The following is a 14,106-nucleotide window of genomic DNA, read 5'->3' on the forward strand; positions in this document are numbered from 1 at the left end:
AAAAGCCTCAAGAACCTGAAAAACCCAAATTTTTATGAAAAATCCTTTGATTTTCAAATGTCAGCACTTTAGTATTTTTGTTATTGGAATATATTTGATATTTATTTTCCAATGTTGTGTTAGTTTCAGGTGTACAGCAAAGTGAATCAGTTATACATGTATATATATCCACTTTGTTTTTTAGATTCTTTTCCCATATAGGTCATTACAGAGTATTGAGTAGAGTTCCCTGTGCTATACAGGGGATACGTATTAGTTATCTATTTTCTGTATAGTAGTGTATATATGTCAATCCCAATCTCCCAATTTATCCCCCTTTGCCCCCCGGGAACCATAAGTTTATTTCTACATCTTTGACTCTATTTCTGTTTTGTAAATAAGTTCATTTGCGGTACGCGGGCCTCTCACTGTTGTGGCCTCTCCCGTTGCGGAGCACAGGCTCCGGACGCACAGGCTCAGCGGCCATGGCTCACGGGCCTAGCCGCTCCGCGGCATGTGGGATCTTCCCGGACCGGGACACGAACCCGTGTCCCCTGCATTAACAGGCGGACTCTCAACCACTGTGCCACCAGGGAAGCCCACATGTATCTTTTTGAAATATGTTTTTTTCCAGATATATGGCCAGGAGAAGGATTGCTGGATCACATGGTAATTCTATATTTAGTTTTATAAGGAACCTCCATACTGTTCTCCATAATGGCTGTACGAATTTACATTCCCACTAGCATCGTGAGAGGGTTCCCTTTTCTCCATGCCCTCTCCAGCATTTATTGTTTGTAGATTTTTTGATGATAGACATTCTGACCAGTGTGAGGTCATACCTCGTTGTAGTTTTGTTGCATTTCTCTAATAATGAGTGATGTTGAGCATCTTTTCGTAGTATTTTAGTATTTTTGAATGTATCTAGGTCTACCATTTATTTTTAAAATAAACTTTACTTTTTAATTTTTTTAAATAAACTTTATTTTTTAGAACAGTTTTACATTTACAGAAAAATGGCAACGATCGCACAGAGTTCCATAAATCCCGCACCCAGTTTTCCTTCAATTAACATTTTACATTAATATGGTATATTTGTCACAGTTAATGAGCCAGTATTGATACATTATTATTAATAGTTTATTCAGATTTCCTTAGTTTTTATCCAATGTCCTTTTTCTGTTCCAGAATCCCATCCAGGATACCTCATTACATTTACTTGTCGTGTGTCCTTGGGCTCCTCCTGGCTGTGACCATTTCTCAGACTTTCCTTGTTTGTGATGACCTTGACAGTTTTAAGGATTACTGGTTAGGTATTTTGTAGAATGTCCTTCAGTTGTGTTTTTCTGATATCCTTCTCATGATTAGACAGAAGTTATGGGTTTTTAAGAGAAGACCACAGAGGTGAAGTTACCATTCTCATCACATCTTATCCAGGGTACATACTATCAACATGACTTATCACTGTTGATGTTGACCTTGATCACCTGGACAAGATCACCCATGTCTGTTAGGTCTCTCTGCTGTAAAGTTACTCCTTTTACCTCTTTCCATATGGAACTCTATGAAAGGAAGTCACTATGCATAGCCTACGCTTAAGAGTGGGGACAGCCATAAAAAGAAACGAAATTGAGCTATTTGTAATGAGGTGGATAGACCTAGAGTCTGTCATACAGAGTGAAATAAGTCAGAAAGAGAGAGACAAATAGCATATACTAACACATATATATATAGAATTTAAGAAAAAAAAATGTCATGAAGAACCTTGGGGTAAGACAGGAATAAAGACACAGACCTACTAGAGAATGGACTTGAGGATATGGGGAGGGGGAAGGGTAAGCTGTGACAAAGCGAGAGAGAGGCATGGACATATATACACTACCAAATGTAAGGTAGATAGCTAGTGGGAAGCAGCCGCATAGCACAGGGAGATCAGCTCGGTGCTTTGTGATCGCCTGGAGGGGTAGGATAGGGAGGGTGGGAGGGAGGGAGACACAAGAGGGAAGAGATATGGGAACATATGTATATATATAACTGATTCATTTTGTTGTAAAGCAGAAACTAACACACCGTTGTAAAGCAATTATACTCCAATAAAGATGTTAAAAAAAAAAAAAGAGTGGGGAGTTATGCTCCACCTCCTTGAGGACAGTGTCTCTCCATAAATTATTGAGAATTCTTCTCAGCACAATTTCCATAACCAACTCCTACTTCCCTTTTTGGCTTCATCCATCCCTCTCTCCCCCACTCCAGGCTCATCACATTGCAGATCAGTACATTCAGGTTCTGGATGGTACCATTCCTTCTCTCATCTCTGTTCTCACTATTGCTGGACATCCCTTGTCTCTCTCCCTTACATGTTCAATTCCCCTTTAACCTTCAGAACTGCTTACTCAAGTACCCTGGCCCCTAGGAAGTCTTACCAGAACCCAGTCTGCATTAGGGGACTTTTCTCCCAGTCCCAAAATACCCTGTGCACATCCCCATCCTGGCATTCATTCTTCTTTATTGTTCATTCTTAACAATCTCCCCTGTTAGACCGAGAGTTCAAGAGCAGGGGCTGTCTTTTTACTTGCCTTCCTATCCCCTGTACCTGTACAGTGCATACATCAGACACACAGTCAGTGTTTTTTTAATGAATGAATGAATGAACTATAAAACTTTCAGAATCCCAGATATGAGATTTCTCCTTTGAATTTCCAGTCCTTTTGTCTTATCAACAATCACTGTATTCTGCCTTGAATTACGGTTACTTGGGTACTTATCTTATTCATTTAAATAGCTCCAGTGGTCTTCAAGGGCTGGGATCGTGTTTTGTTTCTCATGTAGTTTCGTGATATTTTTCACTGGCTTTGTCTCTCCTGTTGTTTCTAGGACAGTGTCTTGCACAAAATGGGTGTTTAATAAATATTTGTTGAATGAGTGAATGAGTTAATGAACAAATACATGAAGTTGCCTGCAAATGTAATTCACAAGAATTAATTACACAAGGAAAGGAAGGATAATGGACTGGAAAAATAAATGGTTGGATTTTCAACTAAATGAAGTTAACTCGCAACACCTCCTAGCATATTATTTCCAACATTTTATCATGTGCAAATATTGTTGCATTTCTATTTGAGCAGAGAAATGTTAAAACATGACTTTTTTCTGAATGAAAAAGCCTCTTTGCTCTTTAACAATAGAAGGGAGTGTCCAGCCTGATTCAACTCTTAGATGGACCTTCCCCCCAAAGAGACACCATATTACTCTTGAAAATAGCTGACTGGTTCCTTCCTTCCCTTTAAAACCCAAAAGAGCCCAAATCCAATATTTTTAAATGACACTTTTCTCTATCATAAAATGTAATTTTTCTAAGTGTCCACTGCTGGGGAGAAGCGAACAGAGACCCGTTGTTCTGGAAAGAAAAATTCCTTACAGCACGATATACTACCAGTATCACCAACACCAAATTCAACTGTTGCAGAAAGACCTCACTCAGGGGAAGGTGAATTAGGGAGAATTTAGTCCCTCTTTTTCTCTACATAAAAAGTAAATTTTATGAAGGCTATTTCTCAGTTAGTATTTGATTAGAACAACCTGTAGAGGGCGTCCTTGCATCAAGAGCCGTAGGGGTTTGAACACTACTGAGGGAAAAATATATTTTCAATTAAAACGACAACTTTCTGGAGTAAAGGAAAATGTCCATTGTGTTGCAAAAGTATTATCTTTAACTGGGGGACAACTGGCATTACAATGCTAAAGTGCTTTAAAGGTTTCGGAATGTATATGAATACATTACATAAATGAATATTCACTGAAATAAAAACTCATGAAATCTTTGAAAAGAGGTAAATGTTATTGTAAAGAAGAATGGCTGTGAAGCTTTGGATGCAAACAGACTTAATTATGATTTACTTATCAGTGGAGGTACAGTGGTTAAGAGAATAGGCTTTGAAACCAGAGTGCCTGGAAATTTGAACCCTGACTCTGCCTCTGACCCGGTAAGTAACCATAGTTACCACTGGGTAACCACAGTCAACTAACTTACTGGATCTTTTTGAGCCTTGTTTCCCCGTCAATAAAATGAGAATAATAATAGTACCTATTTAAAAGACTTGTGAGGTTTAAGTAAGCACTTTAAAGTACTTTTACAATTAAAACACAAAGTTCAAATCCATTGTAGAGTTCGTCTAGTTCTTTTCAAAGATCAACAGTTGCACGGTTGAAAATATTTCATAATTGGAAATACACATATTCTGTTCTTTTTAGTAACTTCTCATGACCCAACGCTTCGCTGAATTCATGCACGTGTTCCGCTTCTCTTCCGTTGTTGCCGGTTTGCTCTCCCCTCTTGAGGTATCCACTTCTGCAAGGGACTGGGTGAAACAACACGCCCAGCCCCAGATGCTCAATCCTTGGAACATTTGTCCAGCATTCGGATGCCAAAAAATACAGAAGTAAACAACTCTTTTCTGAGTCTGAAATCTAAGTTAAAAAAAAATTTTTAAACCTTTGCTTCCGTTTTCATTGCTCATCCAAGGGATTAGGCAGGGGGCAAAACAAATCCTCTCTGCTGGGGTCGAGTCGGTGTGGCTGGGCTGGAGCCCACTGCCAGCCACCTACTCTTCCCACAGGCAACGCCAGATCCTTGGTGTTGCTCTAAAGCGCCTGCGATTTCAGTACCAGCGCGGCACGCCTCCAAATTTCTTAAAATACCGGCAACTATGAAGATATTCACAACTTTTGGGAGCCCTACCCCAGCAGGTCAGGTAAGCCTGTCATCCAGAGCTCAGGGAACTCTTCCAAGTGCTTCCGGTGATCAGGGAGAAGAGCCTCCACAGCTGTTAAAAAGCATCCTCCATGGTGTCAGGCAAGTGGCAATGAAACCCCACGCCCCCGCCAACCTGAGCGCCAGCCATCAGGGAACCACTGGACGGTCGAGTCTTGGGTTTTAAATGGATGGGAATGCGCCGTGTCAGCTTAGCGCGGATGGATGAGGATAGGGTTTGCAGAAGGAGGAATGACAGTAGCGGAAAGGGAGAAGTGGAGGAATATGCGCCTTCATTTAGCCCCGGAGTACAAATGGGAGTTATCATCATCATCACCTGCGCTCAGTTAAGCCCTGTGAAGTCAGTTCACCCCACTTCCCTCCATTCATGCCTCGTCTGGCCAGAGGCAGAAGCGAGGGACATCCCAGAGGCGCCTTTGAGCGCCCTTCTCCGCATCTCCCTCCACCACGTGCGCCTTTCGTGCGTGCTCCCACGCGGCGCACAGCGGCGTGGACGCGGCCTCCGGGGTCCCGTGCCGCCCCACCCCCGTGCGTCTCCCCAGCGCCGCCCAGTGGCGGCCGACTGGGCCGAGTGCCTCCTCTTTCGCACCGCACTTGCGCCGGCCCTTCCCGCTCTTCCTCTCCCGCTGTATTTAACCCTCTGACTGTTGGCCTCGCTCGGCGGGCTGGCATCTCCTGCTTTGCCAGTCTTGCGTCTCTGCTCTCCCCTGTTCCTCCTGCGCCCCCGCCCCCCCGCCCCGGTCTTGCCCCGCTCTCGCCGGTTCTTCCACTCCCTTCTCTTCCTCCTCGCGCTCACCCGGGCTCACTCGCATCAGAGCCGAGAGGCTACACGCCCAGCTGACTACGCGGGAACAGCTCGGGTTGAGAGACAGCTTAACGGCTGCAGGTTGGGTAGGTGCGGCAGGAGTTTCAGCTGCGAGAGCCACCAGCCAGGAGGTCCGGAGTAGTATGGCCCGGAGAGGCGCCTTCCCTGCCGCAGCGCTCCGATTCTGGAGCATCCTCCCGTGCCTGCTGGTGCTGCGGGCGGAGGTCGGGCAGCCGCCGGAGGAAAGCCTGTACCTGTGGATCGATGCTCACCAGGCGAGAGTGCTCATAGGTAAGGTTTCGCGCCTAACACGGGAGCTTCTGCTTCTTCCCCTGCCTGGGTCTTCACTCTCTGTCCAGCTTTTCCATTAAAGGAGGAGAGATGCATACATTTAGTATGTTTTCAAAGCTTAATTTCCAAGGAAGATTGGTCTCCCCCTTTTAATTAGCTATTTTCCATCTAAAAGCGTATAAACTTCTCTCTCAAGAAACCTAAGCTGATCTAGTGTTCTGATCATGCTGTTGCTAGTTTCTACAATCCTGCGTTTTTAGGTGGACCCAGCATTTGCTAGCACCAGTTAACTCCACGTCCACTCCTTTTCCCCGAAAGCATGCGTCTTTGGCATCATTCTTATCACCCACAGGAATATCAGTTGGTACGAAGGCAGGTGCCTTGTGAAAAGAAATGACCTATTACTAATTCTTTGGTGTTCTTTTTGCGTGCAAGTTCTCATTTGGATGCTTTTAAGTCCAGCTAGTTTGATAGTTTTATTTGTTTTTTTAAAACCAGGATTTGAAGAAGATATCTTGATTGTTTCAGAGGGGAAAATGGCCCCTTTTACACATGATTTCAGAAGAGCACAACAGAGAATGCCAGCCATTCCTGTCAATATCCATTCCATGAATTTCACCTGGCAAGCTGAAGGGCAGGTGAGTTATGTTAACCAGAAAGGTTGAAGAAAATTACCCTTTAATATTTACAGCACCTGATGGCAGGTAGAAATAATACTATATAGTGTGTAGTCGGCTACATTTTTTTACAATTTTAAGAGTGATTTTTATGTAATTTCCAAAGCATATGAAGAGTTAACTCCCATTTATTTAAACATGTCACATAAATTAAAGATTCCCAAAAGAAAGGGGTAGGCAAAGTGCCTAAGATCACTATTTTGATAAGTCTCAATGTCTTCAGGCTGCTGGAAATATAATGACCTCAAATACCAACATTACTTTTTTTTCTGTGTTCACTAACATTGAAATTTAGCATAATATTTAAGACTTTTTTCTGTAGTATATACCAACCACCTGTGACATTGTTTACAACAATGTCATTGTTTAGAACAATGTCACAGGTGGTTGGTATATACTACAGAAAAAACAAATTTTAAAGTCGATAAGTATTTTTGACACTGTGCCTTTGAAAAAAAATGGTATGTTGAGTTATTCACTGGAATGATGTGAACACTATATATTTCTGGCAAGAATTCACAGACTTGAAAAGTGTCATATAAGAATGTTTGTAACATATTGCAAGCTACTGTTTTTTAAATACTTTCATATGGAAAAAGAAAACCACTATATTTTTATGAAGTGTTCCTTTTATTTCTTAGCACATTAGCATCTTTTGTATGTTACCTTTTGTAGAGGTTCAGTATTACATAAATGACCTAATTTGGGAAGGAAAGGGAGAATAAACATTATGTGAGTTTAGTTTCTTTTGTGCAGTTGGAGAATTTACTCTAGAGGACAAATGGTAAGTAAATTCTTTTGCTCGTTAGTTGGTAAAGTGTATCTACTTAGGAAAATCATTGTAGTTATAATTAAAGTCACATTTTCAGGTCTTTTTATTCTAAAACTGTTTAAATGGATATCTTCATAAAGAATGTGATCCAGAAAACACTTTATAAAAAGTAGCTATTTTGAATTGAGACACCACTAGTGTTCCCTCTAATTACCTGTTGTAGTATGGGTGTGACCATTTTAGCTGCCTTTTTTCCTTCACGTCTGTTCTCTCATTTTTCCTTTCTAAAACAGATCAAATCTAGACCCTTCAACACTTCCATTGTCATAAAGGAATAGATGTTCTGGATCCACCAAAGTTCCTAACAGGAAGGTCATCTATTCTAATACCCCCATTCTGCAGATAAGTTCACTGAGGCTCCTGTTGCTCTATAGGGAGAGTATTCCTCTTTTTTTTTTTTTTCCTACAGTTTCCTCTTCATAGATACTTTATGGACAACTAATTTTGAAATATTACGAAATCAGTAATAAATCAGTTAATGACCTTTTATTATCTCCTTTTCTTTTTCACCTGAATCTATTGTGTTTGACCACTTGTCAGCTGGGATCAATATTTTTTAAAAGAACATTTTCTTTACTTCTAAAGAAAATGGATTTGTAAGAACCATTAGAAGGTAGTTTGACTTGCACCCCTCCTTAGCTGAAAGGGTTCAGTAACTGCACTTGAAGTAGAAAATGTCAGTAGCTCCGATTGATTGATTGATCAATTTATTTATTTTTCCTCTGAGTTTGTCTTCTGAAGAATGAAATTTGAAGCAAAGACTTAAGTTCCATGCTCTCTCCCCTTTGCAAACGTTGGCATATTGTTGAGTACAAAATGGATTGCATATCAAACAATCTCAGGACTATTTCTTGTAGGGGATTAGAGAAGATGGTAGAACTGGCATGGAGATGAAGCTTCTAGAATCTTTCCCTCTCTTGTTTAGGTGTTGATTACCCATGTGGATTATGCAGGCCAATATTAGCACCTCAGTTATCTTACTCTCTATGTCCAGTCTGCTCCAGATAGGTTACCACAGGTAACTGTGTGAAATCTGGTATGTTTTTTTTGGAGCAGTGTGGCGTACTGGGAAGGGGGAAAGGATCTACACAATGCCAAACAGCAAGATGTTTTAAAATATTATTTAAATTTGACTAATGCCAATAAAGTTCTGTGATTCCAGCACCATAATTTTTGAAATGCATGGAAATTTTGAATATGGGAAAAATGACTTCAATGTCAATTAGGTATTTTGAAAGGCATCTTTGGCTAAAGCCAAACCACGTCAAAATATCTACATGGAAAATGAAAAGTTCATTCCATTATCTAGTTATTTCATTCAAAAGAATATCAAACATTTAGGGATTTCAACACAAGCAAAATACATAGCTGATTAATGAAATTTTAAACTTAATATTTAAGTGTTTTGGAAACATGTGGGAAAAGATAAAATAACTTTAGGATTAAGATCTAGCAGAGGCAGTAGGTGTTATCTACTTCCAATAAAGTATTGTCCAGTAACCCAAGGGGTTCTTGGAGCCATTTAAAATAACTTCCATGTTCTACTTCAAACAAATGCAAATAAAAAGTACAGTGAGAATTATTTCCTCACATCACATTGGTCAAGTTTTTTAAAAGTGTTTTTAGTATGTGGAGAATTATGCATACTTATTTGTAGCTGATGCGTATGTTAGCCTTTCTGCAGGGCAATTTGACTTTGATGGCAAAAGGCTTGACATAGATCCTTTGACTAGGAAATTTTACTTCCAGAGATTCCTCCTAAGGAAATAATCATGGATATGAATAAAGTTTTTGGTGCAAGCCTGTTCCTGGTCATGCTATTTATAAAAGTGAAAAACGGCAGAACCTAGAGGTCTGTGATAGTGGCAAGAAGCATTAATAAGAATATTCTAGACATCCACTCAATGCTATGGAAGGATGTTCATGACAAATTAAGTCAGTCGTCTATAACAGTATATTCTGTTTGGTTCCATTACAAAATATGTGGGGAGACATAGGAAAACATGTCTGATAAAAGTCTAATCCTCCAAGGTGTTCACATTAGTTATATCTACATGTATTATGTTTTGGTTTTTTCCACAGTGAATGTGTATTGGTTTGTAATTTTAAAAATTATTTTACATTAAACACATGTAAAAAGTTGTACTTTAGAGTTTAAAATTGTACGATGTTCTGTATTGTAAATAGTTTATTTCATTTATTATCCAGTATCATTTATCCACTACATATCACTCACAAAATGGTAAAAGAATTTGATTTCATGGCTGATTGTAACCTATGTAGCCCAAATTTGCTAATGTTTACCTTATTCTTACCTACCAGTTTCTTATGAAATCTTCAAAAATCTGCTTTGCAAAGCTTTCCTGCCTGAAATCCAATTCCCTGGCCTCTTCCTCTTGCTGTAATCCTCATTTTCCATGGACAACCCCGTCTCCTCTTTATCTCCCAAAATCTGCTTTGCAAAGCTTTCCTGCCTGAAATCCGATTCCTTGGCCTCTTCCTCTCCCTGTAATCCTCATTTTCCATGGAAAACCCTGTCTCTACTTTATCTGCAATTTAAAATATTCATTTTCTGACATGCTCCTTCTCAAGGCTTTTTTTTTGGCTGCACTGGGTCTTCGATGTGGCGTGTGGATTCTTCTTTGTTGTGGCGTGCGGGCTTCTCTAGGTGTGGCACATCTCAAGCCCTTTAGATTAGAGAAGAATTTCTACTACAGAGGCTGAGGCTTGAAGGATTTTTGGTAATTAAAGTGAAAATACTCTTTATTACTGTACATAACTTAACAATAGTTGATATTTTTCAATGAGGCATTTCTTATTCTAATTTTCCCCTAAATTTGAGACAAACAACAAGGACCTACTGTATAGCACAGGGAACTATATTCAGTATCTTGTAGTAACCTATAATGGAAAAGAATCTGAAAAAGAATCTATATATCTGAACCACTTTGCTGTACACCTAAAACTAACACTATATTGTTTTTTTTAAGTGTGCACTACAGTATTTTATTTTTTTAAACAGCTTTATTGGAGTATAATTGCTTTACAATGGTGTGTTAGTTTCTGCTTTATAACAAAGTGAATCAGCTATACATATACATACATCCCCATATCTCCTCTCTTGCATCCTCCCACCCTCCGTATCCCACCCCTCTAGGTGGTCACAAAGCACTGAGCTGATCTCCCTGTGCTTGTGGCTGCTTCCCACTAGCTATCTACTTTACATTTGGTAGTGTATATATGTCCATGCGACTCTCACTTCATCCCAGCTTTCCCTTCCCCCTCCCCATGTCCTCAAGTCCATTCTCTATGTCTGCGTCTTTATTCCTGTCCTGCTCCAGTTTCCTCAGAACCATTTTCTTTTTAAGATTCCATATATATGTGTTAGCATATGACATTTGTTTTTCTCTTTCAGACTTACTTCACTATGTATGACAGACCTTAGGTCCATCCACCTCACCTCATTACAAATAACTCAGTTTCGTTTCTTTTTATAGCTGAGTAATATTCATTGTATATATGTGCCACATCTTCTTTATCCATTCGTCTGTCGATGGACAGTTAGGTTGTTTCTATGTCCTGGCTATTGTAAAGAGCTGCAATGAACATTGTGGTACATGACTCTTTTTGAATTATGGTTTTCTCAGGGTAAAGGCCCAGTAGTGGGATTGCTGGGTCGTATGGTAGTTCTATTTTTAGTTTTTAAGGAATCTCCATACTGTTCTCCATAGTGGCTGTATCAATTGACATTCCCACCAACAGTGCAAGAGGGTTCCCTGTTCTCCACACCCAATCCAGCATTTATTGTTTGTAGATTTTTTGATGATGGCCATTCTGACCGGTGTGAGATGATCCCTCATTGTAGTTTTGATTTGCATTTCTCTAATGATTAGTGATGTTGAGCGTCCTTTCATGTGTTTGTTGGCAATCTGTATATCTTCTTTGCAGAAATGTCTATTTAGGTCTTCAGCACATTTTTTGATTGGGTTGTTGGTTTTTTTGATATTGAGCTGCATGAGCTGCTTATAAATTTTGGAGATTAATCCTTTGTCAGTTGCTTCATTTGCAAATATTTTCTCCCATTCTGAAGGTTGTTTTTTCGTCTCATTTATGGTTTCGTTTGCTGTGCAAAAGCTTTTAAGTTACATTAGGTCCCATTTGTTTATTTTTGTTTTTATTTCCATTTCTCTAGAAGGTGGGTCAAAAAGGATCTTGCTGTGGTTTATGTCAGAATGTTCTGCCTATGTTTTCCTCTAGGAGTTTTAAAGTGTCTGGCCTTATATTTAGGTCTTTAATGCATTTTGAGTTTATTTTTGTGTATGGTGTTAGGGAGTGTTCTAATTTCATTCTTTTACAGGTAGCTGTCCAGTTTTCCCAGCACCACTTATTGAAGAGGCTCTCTTTTCTCCATTGTATATTCTTGCCTCCTTTATCAAAGATAAGGTGATCATATGTGCATGGGTTTATCTCTGGCCTTTCTATCCTGTTCCATTGACCTATATTTCTGTTTCTGTGCCTGTACCATACTGTCTTGATTACTGTAGCTTTGTAGTATACTGTGAAGTCTGGGAGCCTGATTCCTCCAGCTCTGTTTTTCTTGTCAAGTTTGCTTTGGCTATTCAGGATCTTTTGTGTTTCCATACAAATTGTGCAATTTTTTGTTCTAGTTCTGTGAAAAATGCCATTGCTAGTTTGATAGGGATTGCATTGAATTTGTAGATTGCTTTGGGTAGTATAGTCATTTTCACAATGTTGATTCTTCCAATGCAAGAACATGGTATATCTCTTCATCTGTTTGTATCATTTTTAATTTCTCTCATCAGTGTCTTATAGTTTTCTGCATACAGGTCTTTTGTCTCCTTAGGTAGGTTTATTCCTAGATATTTTATTCTTTTTGTTGCAATGGTAAATGGGAATGTTTCCTTAATTTCTCTTTCAGATTTTTCATCATTAGTGTGTAGGAATGCAAGAGATTTCTGTGCATTAATTTAGTATCCTGCTACTTTACCAAATTCATTGATTAGATCTAGTAGTTTTCCGGTAGAATCTTTAGGATTCTCTATGTATAGTACCTGTCATCTGCAAACAGTGACAGCTTTGCTTCTTCTTTTCTGATTTGGATTCCTTTTATTTCTTTTTTTCTCTGATTGCTGTGACTAAAACTTCCAAAACTTTGTTGAATAGTAGTGGTGAGAATGGGCACCTTGTCTTGTTCCTGATCTTAGTAGAAATGGTTTCATTTTTTTTCATCATTAAGAACAATGTTGGCTGTGGGATTGTCATACATGGCCTTTATTATGTTGAGGTAAGTTCCCTCTTTACCTACGTTCTGGAGGATTTTTATCATAAATGGGTATTAAATTTTGTTGAAAGCTGTTTCTGCATCTATTGAGGTGATCATATTGTTTTTATCCATGTTTGTTAATATGGTGTATCACGTTGATTGATTTGCGTATATTGAAGAATCCTTGCATTCCTGTGATAAAGCCAACTTGATCATGGTTTATGATCCTTGTAATGTGCTGTTGGATTCTGTTTGTGAGTATTTTGTTGAGGATTTTTGCATCTCTGTTCATCAGTGATATTGCCCTGTGGTGTTCTTTCTTTGTGACATCTTTGTCTGGTGTTTGTATCAGGGTGATGGTGGCCTCATAGATTGAGTTTGGGAGTGTTCCTCTCTCTGCTGTATTTTAGAAGAGTTTGAGAAGGATAGGTGTTACCTCTTCTCCAAGTGTTTGATAGAATTCGCCTGTGAAGCCATCTGGTCCTGGGCTTTTGTTTGTTGGAAGATTTTTAATCACAGTCTCAATTTCAGTGCTTATGATTGGTCTGTTTATATTTTCTATTTCTTCCTGGTTCAGTCTCAGAAGGTTGTGCTTTTCTAAGAATTTTTCCATTTCTTCCAGGTTGTCCATTTTATTGGCATATAGTTGCTTGTAGTAATCTCCCATGATCCTTTGTATTTCTGCAGTGTCAGTTGTTACTTCTCCTTTTTCATTTCTAATTCTATTGATTTGAGTCTTTTCCCTTTTTTTCTTGGTGAGTCTGGCTAATGGTTTATCAATTTTGTTTATCTTCTCAAAGAACCAGCTTTTAATGTTATTGATCTTTGCTATCATTTGCTTCATTTCTTTTACATTTATTTCTGATCTGATCTTTATGATTTCTTTCCTACTGCTAACTTTGGGGGTATTTTTTGTTCTTCTTTCTCTGATTGCTTTAGGTGTAACGTTAGGTTGTTTATTTGAGATGTTTCTTGTTTCTTGAGGTAGGATTGTATTGCTATAAACTTCCCTCTTACAACTGCTTTTGCTGCTTCCCATAGGTTTGGGGTCATCGTGTTTTCATTGTCATTTGTTTGTAGGTATTTTTTGATTTCCTCAGTGATCTCTTGGTTATTTAGTAGTGTATTGTTTAGCCTCCATGTGTTTGAATTTTTTACAGATTTTTTCCAGGAATTGATGTCTAGTCTCAGGGCGTTGTGGTAGGAAAAGATACTTGATACGATTTCAATTTTCTTAAATATACCAAGGCTTGATTTGTGACCCAAGATATGATCTATCTTGGAGAATGCTGCATGAGTGCTTGAGAAGAAAGTGTATTATATTGTTTTTGGATGGAATGTCCTATAAATATCAATTAAGTCCATCTTGTCTAATGTATCATTTAAAGCTTGTGTTTCCTTATTTATTTTCATTTTGGATGATCTGTCCATTGGTGAAAGTGGGGTGTTAAAATCCCCTACTATGAT

The 14,106-nt window shown here is 39.0% G+C and overlaps 1 protein-coding gene across 2 annotated transcripts in view; it reads left to right on the forward strand.

Annotated features, from left to right (window-relative positions):
• WIF1 (WNT inhibitory factor 1) overlaps nucleotides 1-14,106 on the forward strand; it is a 153,044-nt gene that overhangs the window by 60,588 nt on the left and 78,350 nt on the right. Inside the window, exons 2-3 of one of the 2 annotated variants that reach the window (XM_019952307.3) lie at nucleotides 5,637-5,846; nucleotides 6,345-6,484. In XM_019952307.3, the coding sequence (XP_019807866.1) occupies nucleotides 5,699-5,846; nucleotides 6,345-6,484 (288 nt within the window). In that variant the 5' untranslated portion in view covers nucleotides 5,637-5,698. Of the gene's footprint in view, nucleotides 1-2,058; nucleotides 5,847-6,344; nucleotides 6,485-14,106 lie in introns of those variants that run through there. The other variant, XM_019952308.3, reaches the window with a different exon arrangement.

Source organism: Tursiops truncatus, chromosome 11, assembly GCF_011762595.2.
Source record: "Tursiops truncatus isolate mTurTru1 chromosome 11, mTurTru1.mat.Y, whole genome shotgun sequence".
Taxonomy (NCBI): domain Eukaryota; kingdom Metazoa; phylum Chordata; class Mammalia; order Artiodactyla; family Delphinidae; genus Tursiops; species Tursiops truncatus.